General features: G+C 45.2%; 1 protein-coding gene across 7 annotated transcripts in view; it reads left to right on the top strand.

Moving 5' to 3' along the window:
* The window catches only part of rapgef2b (Rap guanine nucleotide exchange factor 2b), a 98,096-nt gene that overhangs the window by 45,809 nt on the left and 34,410 nt on the right, over positions 1–17,877 (top strand). For 6 of the 7 annotated variants that reach the window (XM_068593295.1, XM_068593268.1, XM_068593276.1 and 3 more), the window contains 2 exons: positions 825–900; positions 3,175–3,342. In XM_068593295.1, coding sequence (XP_068449396.1) covers positions 825–900; positions 3,175–3,342 — 244 coding nt within the window. Of the gene's footprint in view, positions 1–824; positions 901–3,174; positions 3,343–10,899; positions 10,912–17,877 lie in introns of all 7 variants that reach the window. The other variant, XM_068593285.1, reaches the window with a different exon arrangement.

Raw genomic sequence — 17,877 nt, 5'->3', positions numbered from 1 at the left:
GTAATAATCTATCGCTTGAATGCTATAATTCTTTCAGAATAAATTCATGTTTTCAGCTCTCGCGCCACATTGACTCAAAAAATAAATCTAAAGATAAATGGCCTGCACGTCTTCAATCCCACCTCGTGAATCTTCATGAAGCAAAGCGACGCTGCTCAGACTCGACAGACGTCTGTGCCGATGGACTCACGTTTATCTCGCGAAAAAAAAAAGAAGAATGAAAAAAAAAACTGGCAAAAGCAAGCAGATCACGTTCTGGTCGCGTTCTGAATCGAAAGATGTTAAAAAATAAAACAAACAAGGAAGTCCTTGTGTCTCTGCGTCGAGGCTGCCGGACAAAAGGCTGCATTCTTCACTCGAACCCACAAGTTGGGTCTCCTCATGCTCACAGTTTCCGTGGCTGCTGCCCTCCTTTGAGACATTTTGGTTCCCTCCCCCTCATTGGGCGCGAGGCACACTGTACAAACTGTGACGTCATGTAAGTGGACTTTTCCAGAGGCGGTGTTTCCCTTCAGGTGGGCGTGGTCCCAGCTGGAAGGAGGCACTGTCCATTCAATGCTGCTCTGTTCAACATTTTAATACAGACGTTGCATACTGCCTATTTCAAAATGTCGGGCACAGAGTCGCCGCTTGACTCTCACAGACGCGTCTTGGCCGCCGGCGTGAGAACAACTCTGAACGAAATATGCTATGAGCAGATTTATTTAACAGGGAAACGGCATGAAATGCTTTGCTTTTATTAGGTAAATGGTGACGTCCAAATTCTTGTTGTTTTTTTTTCCCCCTCGTCATTTAAATAATAATCTTTTTCTTTTTCTGTCCAGTTTTGGGAAGCGATCAGCCGGCAGCCTGCGACGTGGATGTGAGTGCATCGTCCTGGAACCATCGGAGATGATTGTGGTGAGTCCCATTTATGTATTTCCAAACTTTTAGTGTCAAATGTAAGTCTTTTTAAAAAAAAAAAATTATTTGAATCTTTGACCAAGCTTTTCCGACCCAAATCCCAAACTCTGGCTTCTTTTCTATCCTAACGAGTAGATTACATCCACCTCTTCTATGATACCTTATTCTGGTTTAAACGTAAAAGCAAAGTTGGGCTCCTTCATGTGTTGAGAGTGAGCGCTATCCTGTGGATCAGCGGACCTTCTTACAGCAGCGCAGCATAGCGTTGGTCCTGTGATGTTTTTCCCGCTAATCTTTTACAAGTGCCCCCTATTGACATTTCATCAGGGCCTTAAAGCACAGCTGTACGTAACTGCCTTTAACCGGCTCCAACATGTGCAGAGTTTGCTCGAGACCACGGCCGAAGGAAGCTCCGACCCACACTTATCAAATCAAAGGTTGGCTCGCAAAAAAAAAAGACAAGTTTCTATGAAGAAATCATTCTCGTCGCAATCATCTGTTCACCAGAAGCTTTCTCTGAGGCCGGCAGATAACAGAACAGATGCATTGTTGCTGAGAGGTTTGTGCTCGGGGGAGGGGAGGGGCTGCAGACGGAAACCAGTGTTGTCAGCCGTCATTTATGTACAGTGTGCTCGCCGCAGGTCTGGTCATTGTTGACACACTAGCATCAGAAATATTGTAGGTTGAAATATATAAATGAATATAGGAGGACCTGACGGTTAAATCTGAACTGGCCTGCATGGTGGCCTGTTTCACCCAGAAAGCCTTCTTCAGTAACTTATCTTAGAATAAGATGAGAAGAAAAAACTTGCCGGACCGCTAGGCCACTGCTACACGGCGTTAATGTTTTGATTTAGGTTTTCTAGAGCGTTACTTCAAACCACTCACTCACATTTCTTGCACACATGCAGACACCACCCCCCTCCACCCTCCACCCTCCGCCTGCAACTATTCCTCAGGAGGTGGACCACAACCCACGTCTTGACGGTATATAATAAGGACTGGTTGGCACCGCTCAGCGGCCACAGCACCGCACATGATGTAATAGCTGTGTCTCCATGAGTGTATCGTTGTAGATGAGGGTGGGGGGGCGGAGGAAGGAAGGAGGGGCGGCTCTGTTAACTGATCCTGTATCAGCAGCCTCTCACCAACCCCCTTTGGTAATAACACCCTCCGCTCTGCGAGCTGCAGACGCTTTTTTTGTGGCCTTTTCTGGCTCCCTTTTTGCTGTAATGGGTGCCAACTCTCCCCTCTCGCCCCCTCCCCAATTCCTAAAAGTTTGAGATGCACACAGTTGCAGACACGTCCGAAGAACGGAAGAAAATAATCCGCTCGCTCACGTGTCGGTTACTGTACATACAACACACACACACAAGCATTGCAGCCGAGGTTTGCAATTAGACACACGATCACACGCGGCTCCCCCTGCCGTTGTCATGGCAGCAGTTGGTACGGAGAGAGAGAGAGAGGGAGAGAGAGAGAGAGGGAGAGAGGGAGAGAGAGAGAGAGAGATTTTGGTGGTGTAATCCCAGAGGCTGAGTGCTGTGAAATGTGAAGCCTGCAGTGAAAGTGGCAAGTGAGCGCGGGGGAAATGGGTCCAAAGAAGAAGGAAAAAAAAAAAAAACTACTTAAAAATGTCATTCCAGCTCGAACCAAAAGCCGCCCGGCAACAGAGGGGTCCCGTTCAACCAAAAATACTCAAAACTGTATAAAACTGTACTGCACAAATGTCAAAGTGGCATCCTGTGCCAGTTTCCACTTGGAAAATGTTCCTCCTTTTTTTTTTTCCTCTTCTGAATTTCATAAAAAATGGAAACATGATTGATCTCGTTTTAACATGCAGATGCATTGTGGTTAATATGTTGAACAGACACGTTCCATCTGCCTGTCTTTTACTCCGTCTGACTCCATCTCTGTTTATCCATCTAGTTAATCAATCTGCACTCTCCTCACTTTTCTCCTCACTCCTCTCCTTACTCTTCTCCTCACTTCTTCCTTCTCCCCGTCTCTCTCTTTTTGCGCTGTGCGCTCCCTTTTGACGTAGGTGTGCATCGCGCAGCCCACACACACTTCTATTTTTACGCAATGAGAGGGGCGGGAGGCAGGAAGGGGGAGGAGAAGGCGGAGGAGGAGGAATCGGAGATAGAGTATAGGAGGGTGTTTTTTCGGAGGGGTGGATGGATTGTGGGTTTGTGTGCTCTTGTGCGTAAATGAAGATGAAGACAGTCACTCCCCCCTCTCTCCGTCTCCCTCCCTCACTATCGTTTCCAGGTGGACTATATGGATGAAAATGAGGAGTACTTCCAGCGGCAAGCCTCGCACAGACAGTCCCGCCGGCGCTTTCGCAAGATCAACCAGAAAGGGGAGCGGCAGACCATCATCGACACCGTGGATCCGTACCCCACCGGGAAGCCGCCCATAGACCGGGGATACCACACGGTGAGTTGCGCCCCGCGCTGCCGTCCCGCGTCCGCCTCCCGCTGCGGCGGATCGCTACGCATTTGCTCCCGGTGGAGCGTCCTGCTCCTCGTCCTCAGGACTTGTTTGTGTGGCTTAACGCGTGTGTGCGTGTGTGTTACCCTGTTATGCCAGATTTGTGTTTGCCTCTCTCTGCTTGCTGGCCTCAGCTTGTGTTTCGACATGTCGCGGGGAGAAGGCACCCTTTGTCCCCTAAGGGGAGGGAGGAACTGAGCTCTTCCCCCCCTGCAGGGTTTGATTGTTGTTTTCCTTGTCCTTGCTGGATTAAAGTTGCCACACACCCGTGTGTAATGTTTGTAGCTTTCTGCTGGCTTTGGTCGATCCACTCTCTCTGTGATAAATGGTGTGTTTCTTTATAGACTGTAGCTCGTCTGTGCTTCTCATTGTTGTCAGATAAGACTTCTGATTGTTTGTTTGTTCAGGTTGTTTGTTTGTTCAGGTTGTTAGCACTTTCTTTGGCACCACAGCACACTCCTCACTGGTGCATGTATTTTAGTTGTCTCTGCAGTTTATTTAAATGATGAAAATGTCAAATTTAAGGTGCATATCGTGCATACAGTTCCTTGGATTTACAGAAAGCGTGTCCTGGAGAATGAAGCCTTTTGTAATGTTTGATCATTGAACAGAGGGTAAAGAAAGGCGTTTTGTTTTGACAATTTTTAAAGCGATGGTTCTCGGCCAGGGAACTTAAACCCCTCACAAAGGCTCCGAGATGAATGTACAAAAGTGACACTGTTTGGAGGAAGTTGTGTCCCTCCAGTATTTTTTTTTAAAGATGTTGTTTACCAAAAGGATATCTGTGAATCCAAAGGATTTGCATTCTCCCACAATCTCATGTTTCATTTCTGACGATTCTGAGACTCAAAGCTGCCTTCATTTCCGTTTTAGGACAGTTGCCGATGAGAATATTGTGATTTCATGATATATTTACATAAGATGAGACACACACACACACACACACACACACACACACACACACACACACACACACACACACACACACACACACACACACAGTGAGAGTGAGAGACATTCTGGGTTGGATGGTGCTGACGTTCATGAGTCTCACAGCTGTTCTATTCTCAAAAACCATCATTTACATACTCAACAGTTGGGCTGGTATCAAAAGACATTCATTATTATTTTTGAAATCACACCCCATTGCTAAAAGTTCTCTCAATGAAACGGTTCTCACGCAAAACTTCTCCTAACTAAGTCATGTTTCATCATGTTAGAGGCTGAACACGTAAAGGGGGGGTAGTTTTAATGTAGAATGAAAGCAGGAATGTGCTTTTGTTGCTCCGACAGTGCGAAGCCTCATCCAATCACAGCGCACCGTATTTGAGTATTCACTTTAACCCACTTTAAGGGATTCGGCTCCAGCAGAGGAAGAGTTAGCCGCCCGGCGCGTTGCACCAGGTCCTCTCCTTCCTGTGCCTTCTTTCCCTGGGAATAGGAAGCCAAGCGTTTTCACACTAATGATGCAAATACCCAGCATGCAGTTCTTACAAACAGCGTTTCCTGTTCTGCACAATTTCCCTGCATTCCCGGCGTTCCCGCGGGGGGGGTTCCTGTCGGCGTGCACCCGGTTCTTCCTGGAACACTGTGAAACAATCTCGCTTTAAAAAAGGGAAAATGCGGCAAGAGTCGCCTCCCTCCAGCCCCGCCCTGCAGCCTAAATATAGACTGTTTTTTTTTTTTTCGTTTCAAAGGACTGCACTGAACTTTCACATGGCCCGGCATCTCCCGTCGCACACTCGACTCCCCCCCTCCCCGCTCGAGCGCCGGTCCTTTGGGAAGAGGATGGAGCAGGTGCCATGGCAACCAGCAGTCCCGCATGGGCCCTGGTCGAATGCACTTAGATGTACAGTAGGGAAGGGAGCTAAGTTAACAAGAGTGCAGTACGCCGCCGCCGCTGCTGACAGAGGGGTGGAGGGGAGCAGAGAGACAGAGAAGCCGAATCTGGGCGGATGCTAAGCTGACATAGCAAGCTAATCTCCGGCGTTCAGAATGCCAGGCAGAGCCCCGATTTTCTTCCCTCCTACCCCGAGGCGAATTTAGGAGGTGAGAAATGCACCGAGGAGAAACTCGGGATTGAAGAAAAGGAAATCTCTCTGGCAGGCAAGGTTTTTTTTCAGCTTAGTCACTCCTATGAAGGCAAATGTGAGGCGAGGTGTAGGAAGACATCAGAGGAGCCGCTGAGCTGAAGGGTTCAAAGCTCCTCAAACGGGGCGAATACTGTTGATGAGTCTGTTTTTATTGAGGGTCGAGGTGATTCTTTTCATTGTTGATCACGCTGTTGGAGATTATTGTTATTTGTAAGATTAGGGAGAGAGGAGAAGGAGGAGGAGGAGAAAAAGCGGCACATCCTCTCATTCTGTGACCGATGAGCAGCTCAAGTGTTTAATTTCAGCGGATTGATGAACCAACCGTTTGTTTCGGCTCTTGTTTTATTGAAGCCACATCTTATTCATGTTTCAGACAGACAGGAAGATGCTGACGGACTGTTTACAGTATAAAGTAAAAGAACCGTTCTATCTGCTAAATGTGTCCAAATGACTCTTTGTGGCCCTTGTCCTCCGTTTAAAATGAAATATTTGATTGCTTATTACTGGTGCATTTAAGTATAATTTTAAAGATCTTAAAGTCCATTGTTAACTGTATTTTATTCCATAACAACAATAACATATGCTATAATGTACACTGCTAGTCTGTGTTCTCCTGATTCTAGGAACCCCAAATTAATCTCAAAAGTAGTGTTCATTTATTTCAAATTAATCACCAAATTCAATAAAAAAAAATTATATTTGCACAAAAACCTTTTGACCTTAACTATGAACATAAAGCATATGAGCAAGATTCCTCCAAAAAGACTCCTCAAGAGATTCCCTAGTTTTTTTAAAAAGTATTGTTCGGTGCCTTAACATCAACGTACCCCTTTTCAGACATATTAAGAACGACCTAAAGCATTTAAATCTATCACAATAAACATAATGCAGCAAAGCATTGACATCTTATGAACTATATTCAGTGTTTTTCGGTTAAAATATTGAAAAATGACCGACTTTGAGCTGATCCTTGGTCTCACTGAGCAATGCTTGGTATCAAACTGATGTGCTGTCTGTCACAGAGAACTTTAAAGACCAGGGAGAGTGTAGGATTTTGGAGCGCCCAAGAATAAAAAGAAGAAAAAAAAGTTCTGGCTGTGTTTCTCAATTTTGAGATAGTAAACTGGTAAGGATTTGGATGGCTGGATGACGACTCCCACAGGCTCGTACGGTTACAGGGACGTTTCTCTGACTGAAATCCGACATTGTAAGCCTACTTTTTAGTGAAAGTTTAAAAATCGCTGAGTCATGTTATGGAGGTCACAGAAATTTTAACATTTGTTTCAAACACACAGCGCTCATCTCACCGGAGTTACGGTATTATAGCTATATAAATGATTGAAATCAACTTTGTGGTTGGAGGAGATAAGCAAGGTTCAGTTTTTAAATTGCATCTTATTTACAAAGGAAAAAAGGCTAAACATGGCGCTGTTTTTAAAGGGTTAAACAATGCTGCAATGACGCTAAAAGACATCCAGAAAACAATGTTCAATCGTTTTAAAGATGAGCGTTGCTGAATCCTGAAATAACCAACGCTTCTCCAGCGCGTGGCCTTCGTTGGTTGTGAGGGATCGTGCCGTAGCTCCAAGGTCACGCGTTCGATTCCCCCAAGTGGGCAAAGTGCCGACGAGCAGCTGTTTGTCCCTGAGCAACACGCTGAACCGAACACACTCAGTCATTGTTAGTCGCCCGGGAGAGTGCCAGCTTAGTACCCTAAAATATAAATGTAAGTGTAACCCAGTGGTGGAACTCCCTCTGAGAGTGCACACACACACACACACACACACACACACACACACACACACACACACACACACACACACACACACACACACACACACACACACACACACACACACACACACACACACACACACACACACACACACACACACACACACACACACACACACACACACACACACACACACACACACACACACACACACACACACACACACACACACACACACACACACACACACACACACACACACACACACACACACACACACACACACACACACACACACACACACACACACACACACACACACACACACACACACACACACACACACACACACACACACACACACACACACACACACACACACACAGTTAGCCCCCGGCCCTTACTCTCTATTATCTGTATGAAGGGAGGATTATTTGGCTCTCAGGGTTCAAACTTAAGTCATGTTTGCAAAAGACTGGTTTCATTTGGATCAGTTTTTACAATTACTTTTCCCTGACAGAGAATACATGTGGGTTAGCATTTGTATAAATTGTAAGTTTTAACCCGGTAATATCAGTCTTGATCTTTTAAAAAAAAAATCTAATTGTGTGTGTGCCCACAGTCCAACAGGCTGGGTGACACAGCGTCAGCCAGCAAGAGGCGGCATGTACCTCAGGTTATCAGTCCCTGGTGAGGCCGATTCAGAGTTGGAAGAGCCACATTATGAGCTTTCGTTGTAGTTCAGACATGGAAAGATGAGAAGTGTGTGATGGGTCTGTAATGCAGCGTCATGACCTGAGATAATTGCCGTTTTGTCGATCGTTTACAGTTGACACATGAGGTGCCTGGTCCAGTAAATATGTGCATGTCAACGAAACAGTTGGAGGACTATTTTCCTGTCGCTGCTTTTGGAACTCTGGCGATGGACGTCTCCGTTCTTAATCCCGCCCCCAGCGCTGCAGCTGACAGGCCGCCGCCGAACCTGTGCCGATCTCAAAGTTGGCAGCGATCAAATGCAGAAGTCGTGCCTATATATGACGTAAGACGCCGCTCTTTCACCTCCTGTCTTTGAAAACCCGCAAGTCCCGTTTTATTCCCGTATCTACCTTCTCGGGCAGCTCTTCTCGTTGTTGTTGCCACATTCTTACTGGAGAGATCACACCGACGCTCGCATCTAAAACGCCTGAAAAAGGAACCGCAGACGTCATTTTTGAGCTTCGCTTTGTAGTTTGTCACCATCGGAAGCAAAGACCAAGGCGTCTAAAAGGGTGTGGATCTGGGTTTGGGCTTGATAAAAAATACATTTCTGCTTTCCGCAGATGTGTCCTGGACGAATCGGGGCGGTGAATGAGGACAGTGTTTATGATTCAACACATGTCTCCTGTGTGCTCAGAGCAGTGGGTGAACACTTGGGTGCCTTCCTCCGAATGGACACCAGTTATTTCGAGCATCACTCTTTCTCTCTCAGTCTCTTCTCTCGGTCTGACACACACACACACACACACACACACACACACACACTCTGTTATATGCTCCCGTGCAAAGCCTCATAATCTCCATTTCTCAGTCGCTCTCCATTTTGCACTTTATCTCAAACGCTCCATCTCTTCCTCTAATATATCAACAGCCGTTTGTGTGCACACACACACACGGACACACACACACACACACGCACAGATTTTCTCCCCGATCTCTCACTCAGCCACTCACTTAATGTCTTTGTGCTGTCACTCATTCTGAAATGAAATATTGATGCGGCCGCTGTACACTGATTTTATCTATGAAAAGAATTATGATAATTTCCCATATCTCATTTACCCTTTGTCCCTCCGTTCCTGCTCTGGTCTCGCCTCCTCTGCGCTCGCCTCCTCGGCCCCAGACGCCCCCAAACGCTCTCGAGCAGATGAGCAATATTCCACCTCCGGGTTTTCTTCATGGCCAGTAGGGCGTCTGAGGCTCCAAACAGCTGTTCTATAATTATACAAGCAGCAGGAGTCAGACAATCAATACTCCTTTTACTCTTTTCCTCCACCCGGGGCGGCCTGGCGGTTAGCGAGGCCGCCCTGTAATCAGAAGGTCACAGGTTTAATCCCTGCAACAGCCGACGTGTCCATCAGAACCGCTCTGCGCTCTGCTGGAGTGTCCTTGACATTGCTAACTCATCTTCGGACTACTTTTTAATTTCCTTTAAGGTCGGTGGGGAAGTGGAGTTATGCCAGATAAGGACGAGTCCTTCGTTAGTTTCGCCGACAAGTATTTGTGTTGTAGAGCTGTGAAACATAAAAAAGTTTAGTGCTTGCAGACCATAATGTCATTATAACATCCTTTAGAGATGAATGCTTGACTTCACTTTAACTTCACACTCGCTGTGTCCTACCTTCCCTGTTATTAGGGCTGATAGAGTTTATTGTACTTTTAATTTGACATTTTAAAACGGTGCACTCCAAAGGAATGGTTTCAGATGGGATGATGCATCCCGGTCTCATGTCTGTCATTCCAATGTTTGGGCTACACAGCCAGCAGCTGGTTAGCTTCGTTTAGCTGGAAAAGCTTAAAACGGTAAGATAACAACCAGCCTGGTTTTGTCCAAAGGGAACAATCTGCCCTCCAGCACTGAGAAAGCTCACCAATTAACATGTTGTGTCCGGATAGTTTATTCCCGATAAAAATAACGAAAATAAGGTTATTTTACCTTTGCCTAGCTTTACTCTCATTCCAGTCTTTGTGCTTTGCTAAGCTAACCTGCTGCTGGCTCCAGTTGTAATGCGGTATCGATCTCCTCTTCTAAATAAATCACTGGAGTGTATTTCCCGGAGCATTGAGCTGTTCATTCGATGGTATTTTGTACCGAGGGCGGCTCGTCCCGCCTTTTGAAGCACGCGTTAGCTCAAGTGCTGCTCTCTCTGTGAGCTTCAGTTCAAACATGTTCTTTACTTTGAAGTTGCGGATGATTTGATCTTGAAAAATCAAATCTCTCGTCGGGTTGTTTAACGAAGCGCAGCGGCAAGCGGCGCTTCATGTGATTCTTTCCATGAAGACACGGGCTAACGGTGGATCTGTTCCTGGGCACGGGTCGAGGTGGAGGCTTTGGGGGTTTTCTCGGGCTGCGGTTACATGCGTTTGTAACGGGCCAAAGGTTTCACCGTTCATTTAGAAATGTTGAAAGTGATTTTGAAAATTTGAAGATCTGCTCAGTAGTGTGTGTGTGTGTGTGTGTGTGTGTGTGTGTGTGTGTGTGTGTGTGTGTGTGTGTGTGTGTGTGTGTGTGTGTGTGTGTGTGTTCCCTGCCTGTCCTTGTCTATAAGAGCACTGAGAAAGTTGCATTTTCACCTTAAGAAAATGCATCAATGTGCCGAGTCCTCGAACAGAGTAAAAAAGGGCGTTGTCAGAAGGTTGATATAACCATTGTTGTCAGTAAAAAAAAAAAGATGTTTCCAAGATGTTCAAACATTGAAATGAGTTGAATATCTGCCGCCTGGGAGAGAATAAATGAAGTGTTTTATTCTTATTGGGCATAAAGGATGTTTTCACATGGGCACGTTTCTCTGTGTGGTTTAACAAGACGGTGAAGCTTTCACCTTATTTCTCACATCCTCGACTAGCAAGTGACATGTTTGATAACTTTCATCTCCTCTGTTTCTTTCCATGGCTTTCTCCTTTAACCCTGGCTCCCAGGAATGCAATAAGGTACCGTATCTACTGACAATGTTTGGTGTTTTCTATATGTGTGTGTGTGTGTGTGTTCTAGCTGTCCTGTGTTTGTGTTCCTGCTGGTGGGTCTTTATCTGAGTCTGTTTCTTCTTTGTCGTCGTATCTGTAGCTCTTAGTATCGACTCCCTTAATAAACACCTTCCATTTGCTGGCAATGAGGCCAGAAAAGTCAAAGGGAGAAGGTTTTTTAAACAAAAAACGCTTCTCCATATCATTTCTATACACATGTAGCCTGATTTTTGATTTGAAGAGTGAACATGCTTGGCGGAGAATGGACTCACCACGCCGCCAGGTGATGACAGAGAAATGATAAGCATCTCTCTGGTTGAGCTCGCGGGCCTGTAAACCGAGATAATGGCGACAATTAAGCCGATTGAGGGGCATCGTTTCTCCAGCGCCGCGCCTCTCTGCTGCTGATGTGCCTGATAATGGTATTGACAGTCTGTCGGCGCCGTGGGTTATTATTGTGCGTCCCCCGCTGCGTGGGTGTGGTTCTGCTGGGGTCCCGCCTCCACGTGGAGATGATCCACCGATGGGGCCGCTAACGTGCTAAGTGTTTGATTATGATGGCTTCCAAAGACATTAACCCAAGTCGTAACAGCTGTTGCAAGAGGAGTCTGCCATTTGTGCTGCATGCAAACACCGAGTCCCCACCGGCAGGCTTTTTGAACCGGCTGACGACACATCTCAGTGTTTCATCACAGAGTCCCCGCCGTGGGCCGAGCAGGAAGAGGCTTTGCAAAAGGAAGAGGGCCGCGAAGATCAGAGCCCAAGGTGCCGAGCGGTTCAGAACCGGCCGAGAAAGTCGCAGAGAGAATAAACCTGCCACTCTCGAGGCCGCCGAAAAAGGCGAGCTCCTATTTTTAGAGCTGTCCTTTGTGACAACCTGCTCCGCTTCAGCTGTGCTGAGATACAAAAGCCTCAGTTGTGAAAAGACATTGTGTAGGAAGCGCAGCGGGGAAAGGAGAAACAGTTCATTGTACACTTTTCTTTTTTTCTCCTGAGCTTTCTTGCCTCCTGCATTCCTTAATCTCTGTGTTTGTTTCTAATTATTCCAAGGGGCTTTTTTTATTTTAAGGGCTGCAGGTGTTTTTTCTTTATTCATTAATCCGTCAAAATAATTCATTAATCTGTCAAATTAATCCATCCATCATTTTTTTTTTGGAATCACAATTTCTCAAAACCAAGCTGGTATTATCAAAATTGTTAGGTTTTTTTTTTATGTGGCAAAAACCCAAAGATATTGAGTTTACTCGAATTTTGCTAAAGAAATGACTGAAACACTCAATTGACAAGTGGATGTATTGTTTCAGCTGAAGATCTTATTATTGTTAAATCACAAAATGCAGTAAAGGATGATTTTATTGTCAGATGTAGTCTGGACTTAACATATACTAATATACGTACATGTTTATCTCCAGTTGCGGCGTCTCGGTCTCATCGTCAACACCAAGAGCTAAATGTGCGTTTATAGTTATTAATAGCCAAAAATCACACCTCGACGGAAATAGAACAGATATTTTCGTATTGGATATTTTTGTTGATGCAGTGATAGCAACAGAGCTGAATTTGTGCCTCGTGCAAAATGAATAAAACGAGCTTGTCCTTTACGACTTCTCAGCCGGCGATATTGAACACGCTCGCTGACATTTGATTTGCTTTTCATGTCACTTTTGACATTCAAAAGACCTTTTTTCTTGAGTATATTCAAAAGGCTCGACAGATGACATTTATTTCTACGGTAATGAGCCTGCATGGCGTGGATAACAAAGCACGCAGTTTGCTTTGTTTGCGTCACGTAAATATGATTAAAATGAACAGTTTGAGCTGCTCAGCATGCTGGGTGCTGCAAGAGACACTTGAGATAAACATAAGGGTGCTTATTCTACAGGTTTGGCTCATGGAGGGTTAAAATATGTTTTGTATGTGTGTGTGAAAATAAAATGTGTGGAATTGTCTTGTCTCATGTCAGGTGCGCGGCCTCCTGGAAGAACATTAATGTCGAGAAAGACGAGAGTTTGACACAGCAGTCTGACTGACGGACTTTTATCAACCATTTGTACACGATAGCTGTATTAAAACCTTTAGCACTGGGTTACGCGTGATGGACTTTTAAGCTGCTAAAAGATGATTATTATTGCCCACCGATGCACTATATTATGTTAGATATTCCTCTACAAAAGACTCTTGACTCAGTAGAATGAACTACTTAGTCTCTTCTTTTCCCCTTTGCACATCAATGGTTTGTGATTACTATAAAGTTATCTTTTTTAACGAGTCATAATTAACTTCTTTGTGTTTCCTTCAAGGTCGTATGTATTTGAAGCTAGCTAGCCGGGTCGCTCGTTTGTGGATGTTTTGAACTCGGCCCCGAAAGGGTTGCATTCTGGGTCACTGAGGCGAAACCATCTCTTGTGTGATGGATTTCATCCTGTGTGTTTTTATTTTTATGTGGTGCGAATCATGCAATAACGCCAAATTGTCACCATTTGACCAGTTATCTTCAGAAGTTATGCAGCTTTTGTTCTGCTCAGGCCTGCAGTGGTGTGTTTTTTGCCAATTGATGGCCCACTGATGACGATCTCGTCATTTTTCATTCAGGGCCCATCACCAGATAAAACGTGTTACTTTTCCAAGACCTACTTTTATGACCAAATGACTTTAAAAAACTAATTCCCATTCCCATCATCCACTATGCACTTGATGTTTAGTGCTAATTATTGCTGCTAACGCGTGAAACTGAAATAAAGAACAAGGTGAGAGAACAGTACACAGATGCTTATTGTGTTGTCTTTGAGAGAAGCACGCTGACGTTACCATGTCACACATCGTCTTTGTGAAATGAAAAGGAGAGAAACGGGAACATTCGGCAAGAAACACAAAGGTGACTCCTCCCCCGTACCGCTAAAAGCCTCCCAGTTCATTACCTTTCACAGTGAGTCTATAACCTGATCCGGAAACCTCTAGCTTCTGATCAACTTCTCACTCACTTTGCCACTTATTCTCCAACAGCTCCTCTCTCTTTCCCTTCATTCTTTTGCCTTTTTGATGTATGCACTTGTGCAGGCGGCTGCACGGTGCGACAGATGTTTCGCCCCTGTGAACCTGCATGTGTAATCTCTTACAATCAGCCAGTTTGGCTGCCTGTTTTTTTTTTTTTCTTCTTCCTTCCGCCAAATTATTGTCAGAGCGGTGTGCAGGTGACTTTGAATTGATGAATGAAATACTCCCCCTCCCGCCCCTCCTCCGGACCGCCGCAGCTATGAATTCGCAGTCTCTTTATTAGATCATCTCTCTGGTTCTAACAATGCTATTTAGAGCCGTCGTAATGGGAGCGGCTTCAAGGATTAATGCACAGAGCGGCACTCAGGGGCCCTGCGTTTCCTCCACTGTTGGCTCGCAAACAAATTCTGTCAATGAGGATGGATGCGGCTCAATGAATCAGAGTTTGTGGAGTTTGATCCCATAATAGCCAGCGCTTGTCTTTTGAGAAGTCAAATCTATGTGCACATCTATTGCAAGTTGAGTGATATGCAGCACGTTTCTTTGCCTTGTTCCTGTTAGATGTTCAAAGTGCTGTTTTTCCCTGGCTTACTTGATGTCCTCGTCTTCTTGGTTAAACATGAAACAGATTTGTATCCTGCACATCGCAGAACTGTCAGCAAACCAGCAAAGTGGCTAAGTTTCAAGAGAAGCGTGGCAAACACTGTATATTGTTCTTATTGTCAAAACATATCCCATGTGTGTATTTATCCGACGAACAGGGATTGTCTATGTATCCGATTCTATACATTTTATTCATAAAAACACATCACACCGTCACACTGGAACTAAGTCACTGGAGTTTCCGCCGGCTCTGATAGACACTTTACCCCAAAGTTGCTCCTGTGGCTATGGTGTGTGACTGTGTGTGAATGTTAGTTAGTCCTGATGGGCAGGTAGCTCCTCCCATCAGTGTGTAAATGGGGGAATGATGTCATGTAGTGTTAAAGCTCTTTGAGTGGTCGGAAAGAGAGAGAAGCGCTTTATGTCCATTTCAACTCTTGTTTGATTAATGTTTGCTAAACTGTTTGCCCAGCTTTTTTCTTTTTTATGAAAGCGGTTTAAAAAAAATAAAATAGAAACTCTGTCATCAAAGACATCTTCAGGGGCTGCAGTGCCACAGATGAGGGAACCAAGTCTGCAGAAATAGACAAGCACATTGTTAGGGTTGACCTTTTCATTCAATTTGTAGACTAAAAATAGAAACCCCCAAAACTAGAACACCAGTTCTAAAAGTGTATAAAGTCCCCGTTATCCACAGTTAAATTTACCGCTCCATCATTTCAATCATATTCTTCTGTGTGCGACTTGTGTGAGTGATTTGAACGTTCACTGTATTCGATCAATGTAATGTTTTAGTTAAAGACAAATTTAAACTAAAGTGTTTCCACTCTGTCTATAGTCTTTTGGTGATGGTTTGGGTAAAACACATTAATGTGTTTAATGTAACTACACAGGATTCTGGGAGAGGAATTGAACCACTGAATGAGCCCCAGACAAGGATTTGACATGTTGGTTTGTTTATGGCATTCGGGGAGTATCTGTCTCACTGCGTGTTCGTTCATTCACTGCAACTGAATGATGACATCATTTTCCTCATTACTTTACCATGTTTTTTAATCTCGGCTGTGATTTGAGCGCAGAAACGGCTCCGCTGGTTGTCCGTCATATTGACTCGGATCATCAGCGGTACGCATTAAATGTGAGCCGGTGCCTGAAACCATATTAATGAACTTACATTCCAGAGAGTTGAATTAAGGAGATAAAGGATGTAGATGCCACGCATGATGAGTTGTTTTTATTCCATCACATGAGAGTAAGTGTATCATCCAGCAGCGTAATGAGTTTTTATTTTTTTTCCGGCTCTAATGCTACGCATCAGCAAACGAACCCCTCATCACATGACCGACCCCGTAGACGCGTTGAGCGGCAGCAGCAGCCGGGTTCACAGACTGTTTACAAATGGCAGACGAGGCCCCGCCCCCACCCGCTTCATCCTCATGCACGTCGCACACTAATGCTATTGAGCATTCATGTTACTCTTAGCGGGCGTTCTTCACGTCACTGTCACAGTCCTGATCAGACAGATCCCTCCCTCCCCCTTTCTCCCTTTACATGTAGCTTGTGCTTAGTCAGTTAAAAAAAAGGAGATTAATTGGCTTGTTTGTCCCTGGATCACTTTTAAAACGAGGGGGTTGGGCAGGATGGTCTGATATTCCCCAGACACAATCCCGTTGCTGCGGTGATGTAATGATGCCCAATTCCTCTTCTCCAATCCCCCGCCCTCCCTCGGGTGATTGGTGGAGATGTTAATAAACAGCAAAGCACCTGAGCCTTTTTTTTTTTTTTAGGGGGGGTTGTTGTGATACATTACATCATGGCTCGGGGCAGGAGAGGTGATGTCATACCGGGTCTTCAGCTTCCCTCCCCCCTCTCACCGCCTCCCACTCGGCTCCCCATTACTCTGACTGGGATCGGCTCCAAAACCAGCGAGCGGCGCGCTGCTCTCGAGGCATTGTCTGTCCCAGCGTAACACAAAGCTCCAGCTCGGTGGTCAAATGCTTTGTTGGTTATTGGATTTGCTGTTATTTTTTGTACATTGTTATTTGTGGTTGTGAGTTTGTGTGTACAATGCGTGTCCACCATTTTTGACCTGATTCAGCGTCGTGGTTCTTGTTTGATTGATGCTGATCTCCAACTGCTAATTATTTTCACACTGTTGATTTTTTTGTTGCTTTTGTTTCATCTGTAAAAGTAGTCCCAACACCTAAACATTACAATGCAATCAAATAAAATTGAGAACACTATTAATCAGTGAACAGTTGGCACTTCTTCTTGGTGAATTACTTCACAGTTAATCATAGTCGTTGTAGTGTCAGTGCCTAAATGATGGTTTAGTGGTCCATCCCTGTTACTATTGCAGCTGCATACAGTCATGTTGTCCTAAAAGGACTTGAGTTGTCTCTTATTTTTCCTAACCCCCCCCCAAAAAATGACAGTAATAGAACAAGACAGCAGGAAGTGATCGACGGCGCCAACATTTCATGATAAAAAAAAGGTTGTGAAAACGAAATGACAACTACTTTTAGAAGTACGACACTTCATGATGAAGCGTGCCATCACGTGTAAATCACGGCAGCTCTGGGTGGTGATGTCACATCCTTTGTGTCTCGGTTGTGAACTGAATCTATTTTATCTTATTTTTTGCAATGTGGATAACTGAACTGCAGCACCTCTCCTTTTATTGTCTTGCTTGGCCTTTTAAGCCCCTCCATTGTTTCCTGTGATGTCTTTTGGGCCTCATCGGTCTGTCAGGAGACCTTCATATATGCGACCGTCCATGGATCCAATATCCAGGGTGACATCTCTGGAGGCATGGCCCACCAGCTGAGCACACACACACACACACACACACACACACTCACACACACTATTTCACTCCTGTTGCGATCACAAAGCACTGATTTGCTTGCTGTGCGTTTGTCGGTGACGCTGCTGCTCTTTGTACTACAGCTGAGTGAAGGTGAAGTGGGAGTCTATTGCCACTTCTACTGTCTTTTCTCTTTCACACACACACACACACACACACACACACACACACACACACACACACACGTCAACCCTCCCTCCCTCCATTTCGCCTTGTCTCGCTGCTTCCGTCGCCACAGCAACTGAAAGCCCTCAAGGGTGTGTGTGTGTGTGTGTGGAAGGGGTGGGAGGGGTGTGGGGGGGCGGGTGCTAGTGCTCACCCAGTTGCCATGGCTATTCCAGCTGAGTGACAGTGGCAGTGACATCATCGCTTCCAGTCTCATGCGTTCGTTCACTTTGAATATTTTCATCCTTCATCTCTTTTTACTCCCTTTTTCCCCCCATTAGAAGCGATGTAACTTTCTTCCCCCT

Source organism: Clinocottus analis, unplaced genomic scaffold (assembly GCF_023055335.1).
Source record: "Clinocottus analis isolate CAN_PGR_092001 unplaced genomic scaffold, fCliAna1.0.p SCAF_10, whole genome shotgun sequence".
In the NCBI taxonomy this organism is placed as follows: Eukaryota; Metazoa; Chordata; class Actinopteri; order Perciformes; family Cottidae; genus Clinocottus; species Clinocottus analis.
The sequence above is the reverse complement of the archived record's forward strand: the minus strand, read 5'-3'. Positions and strand labels throughout refer to the sequence as shown.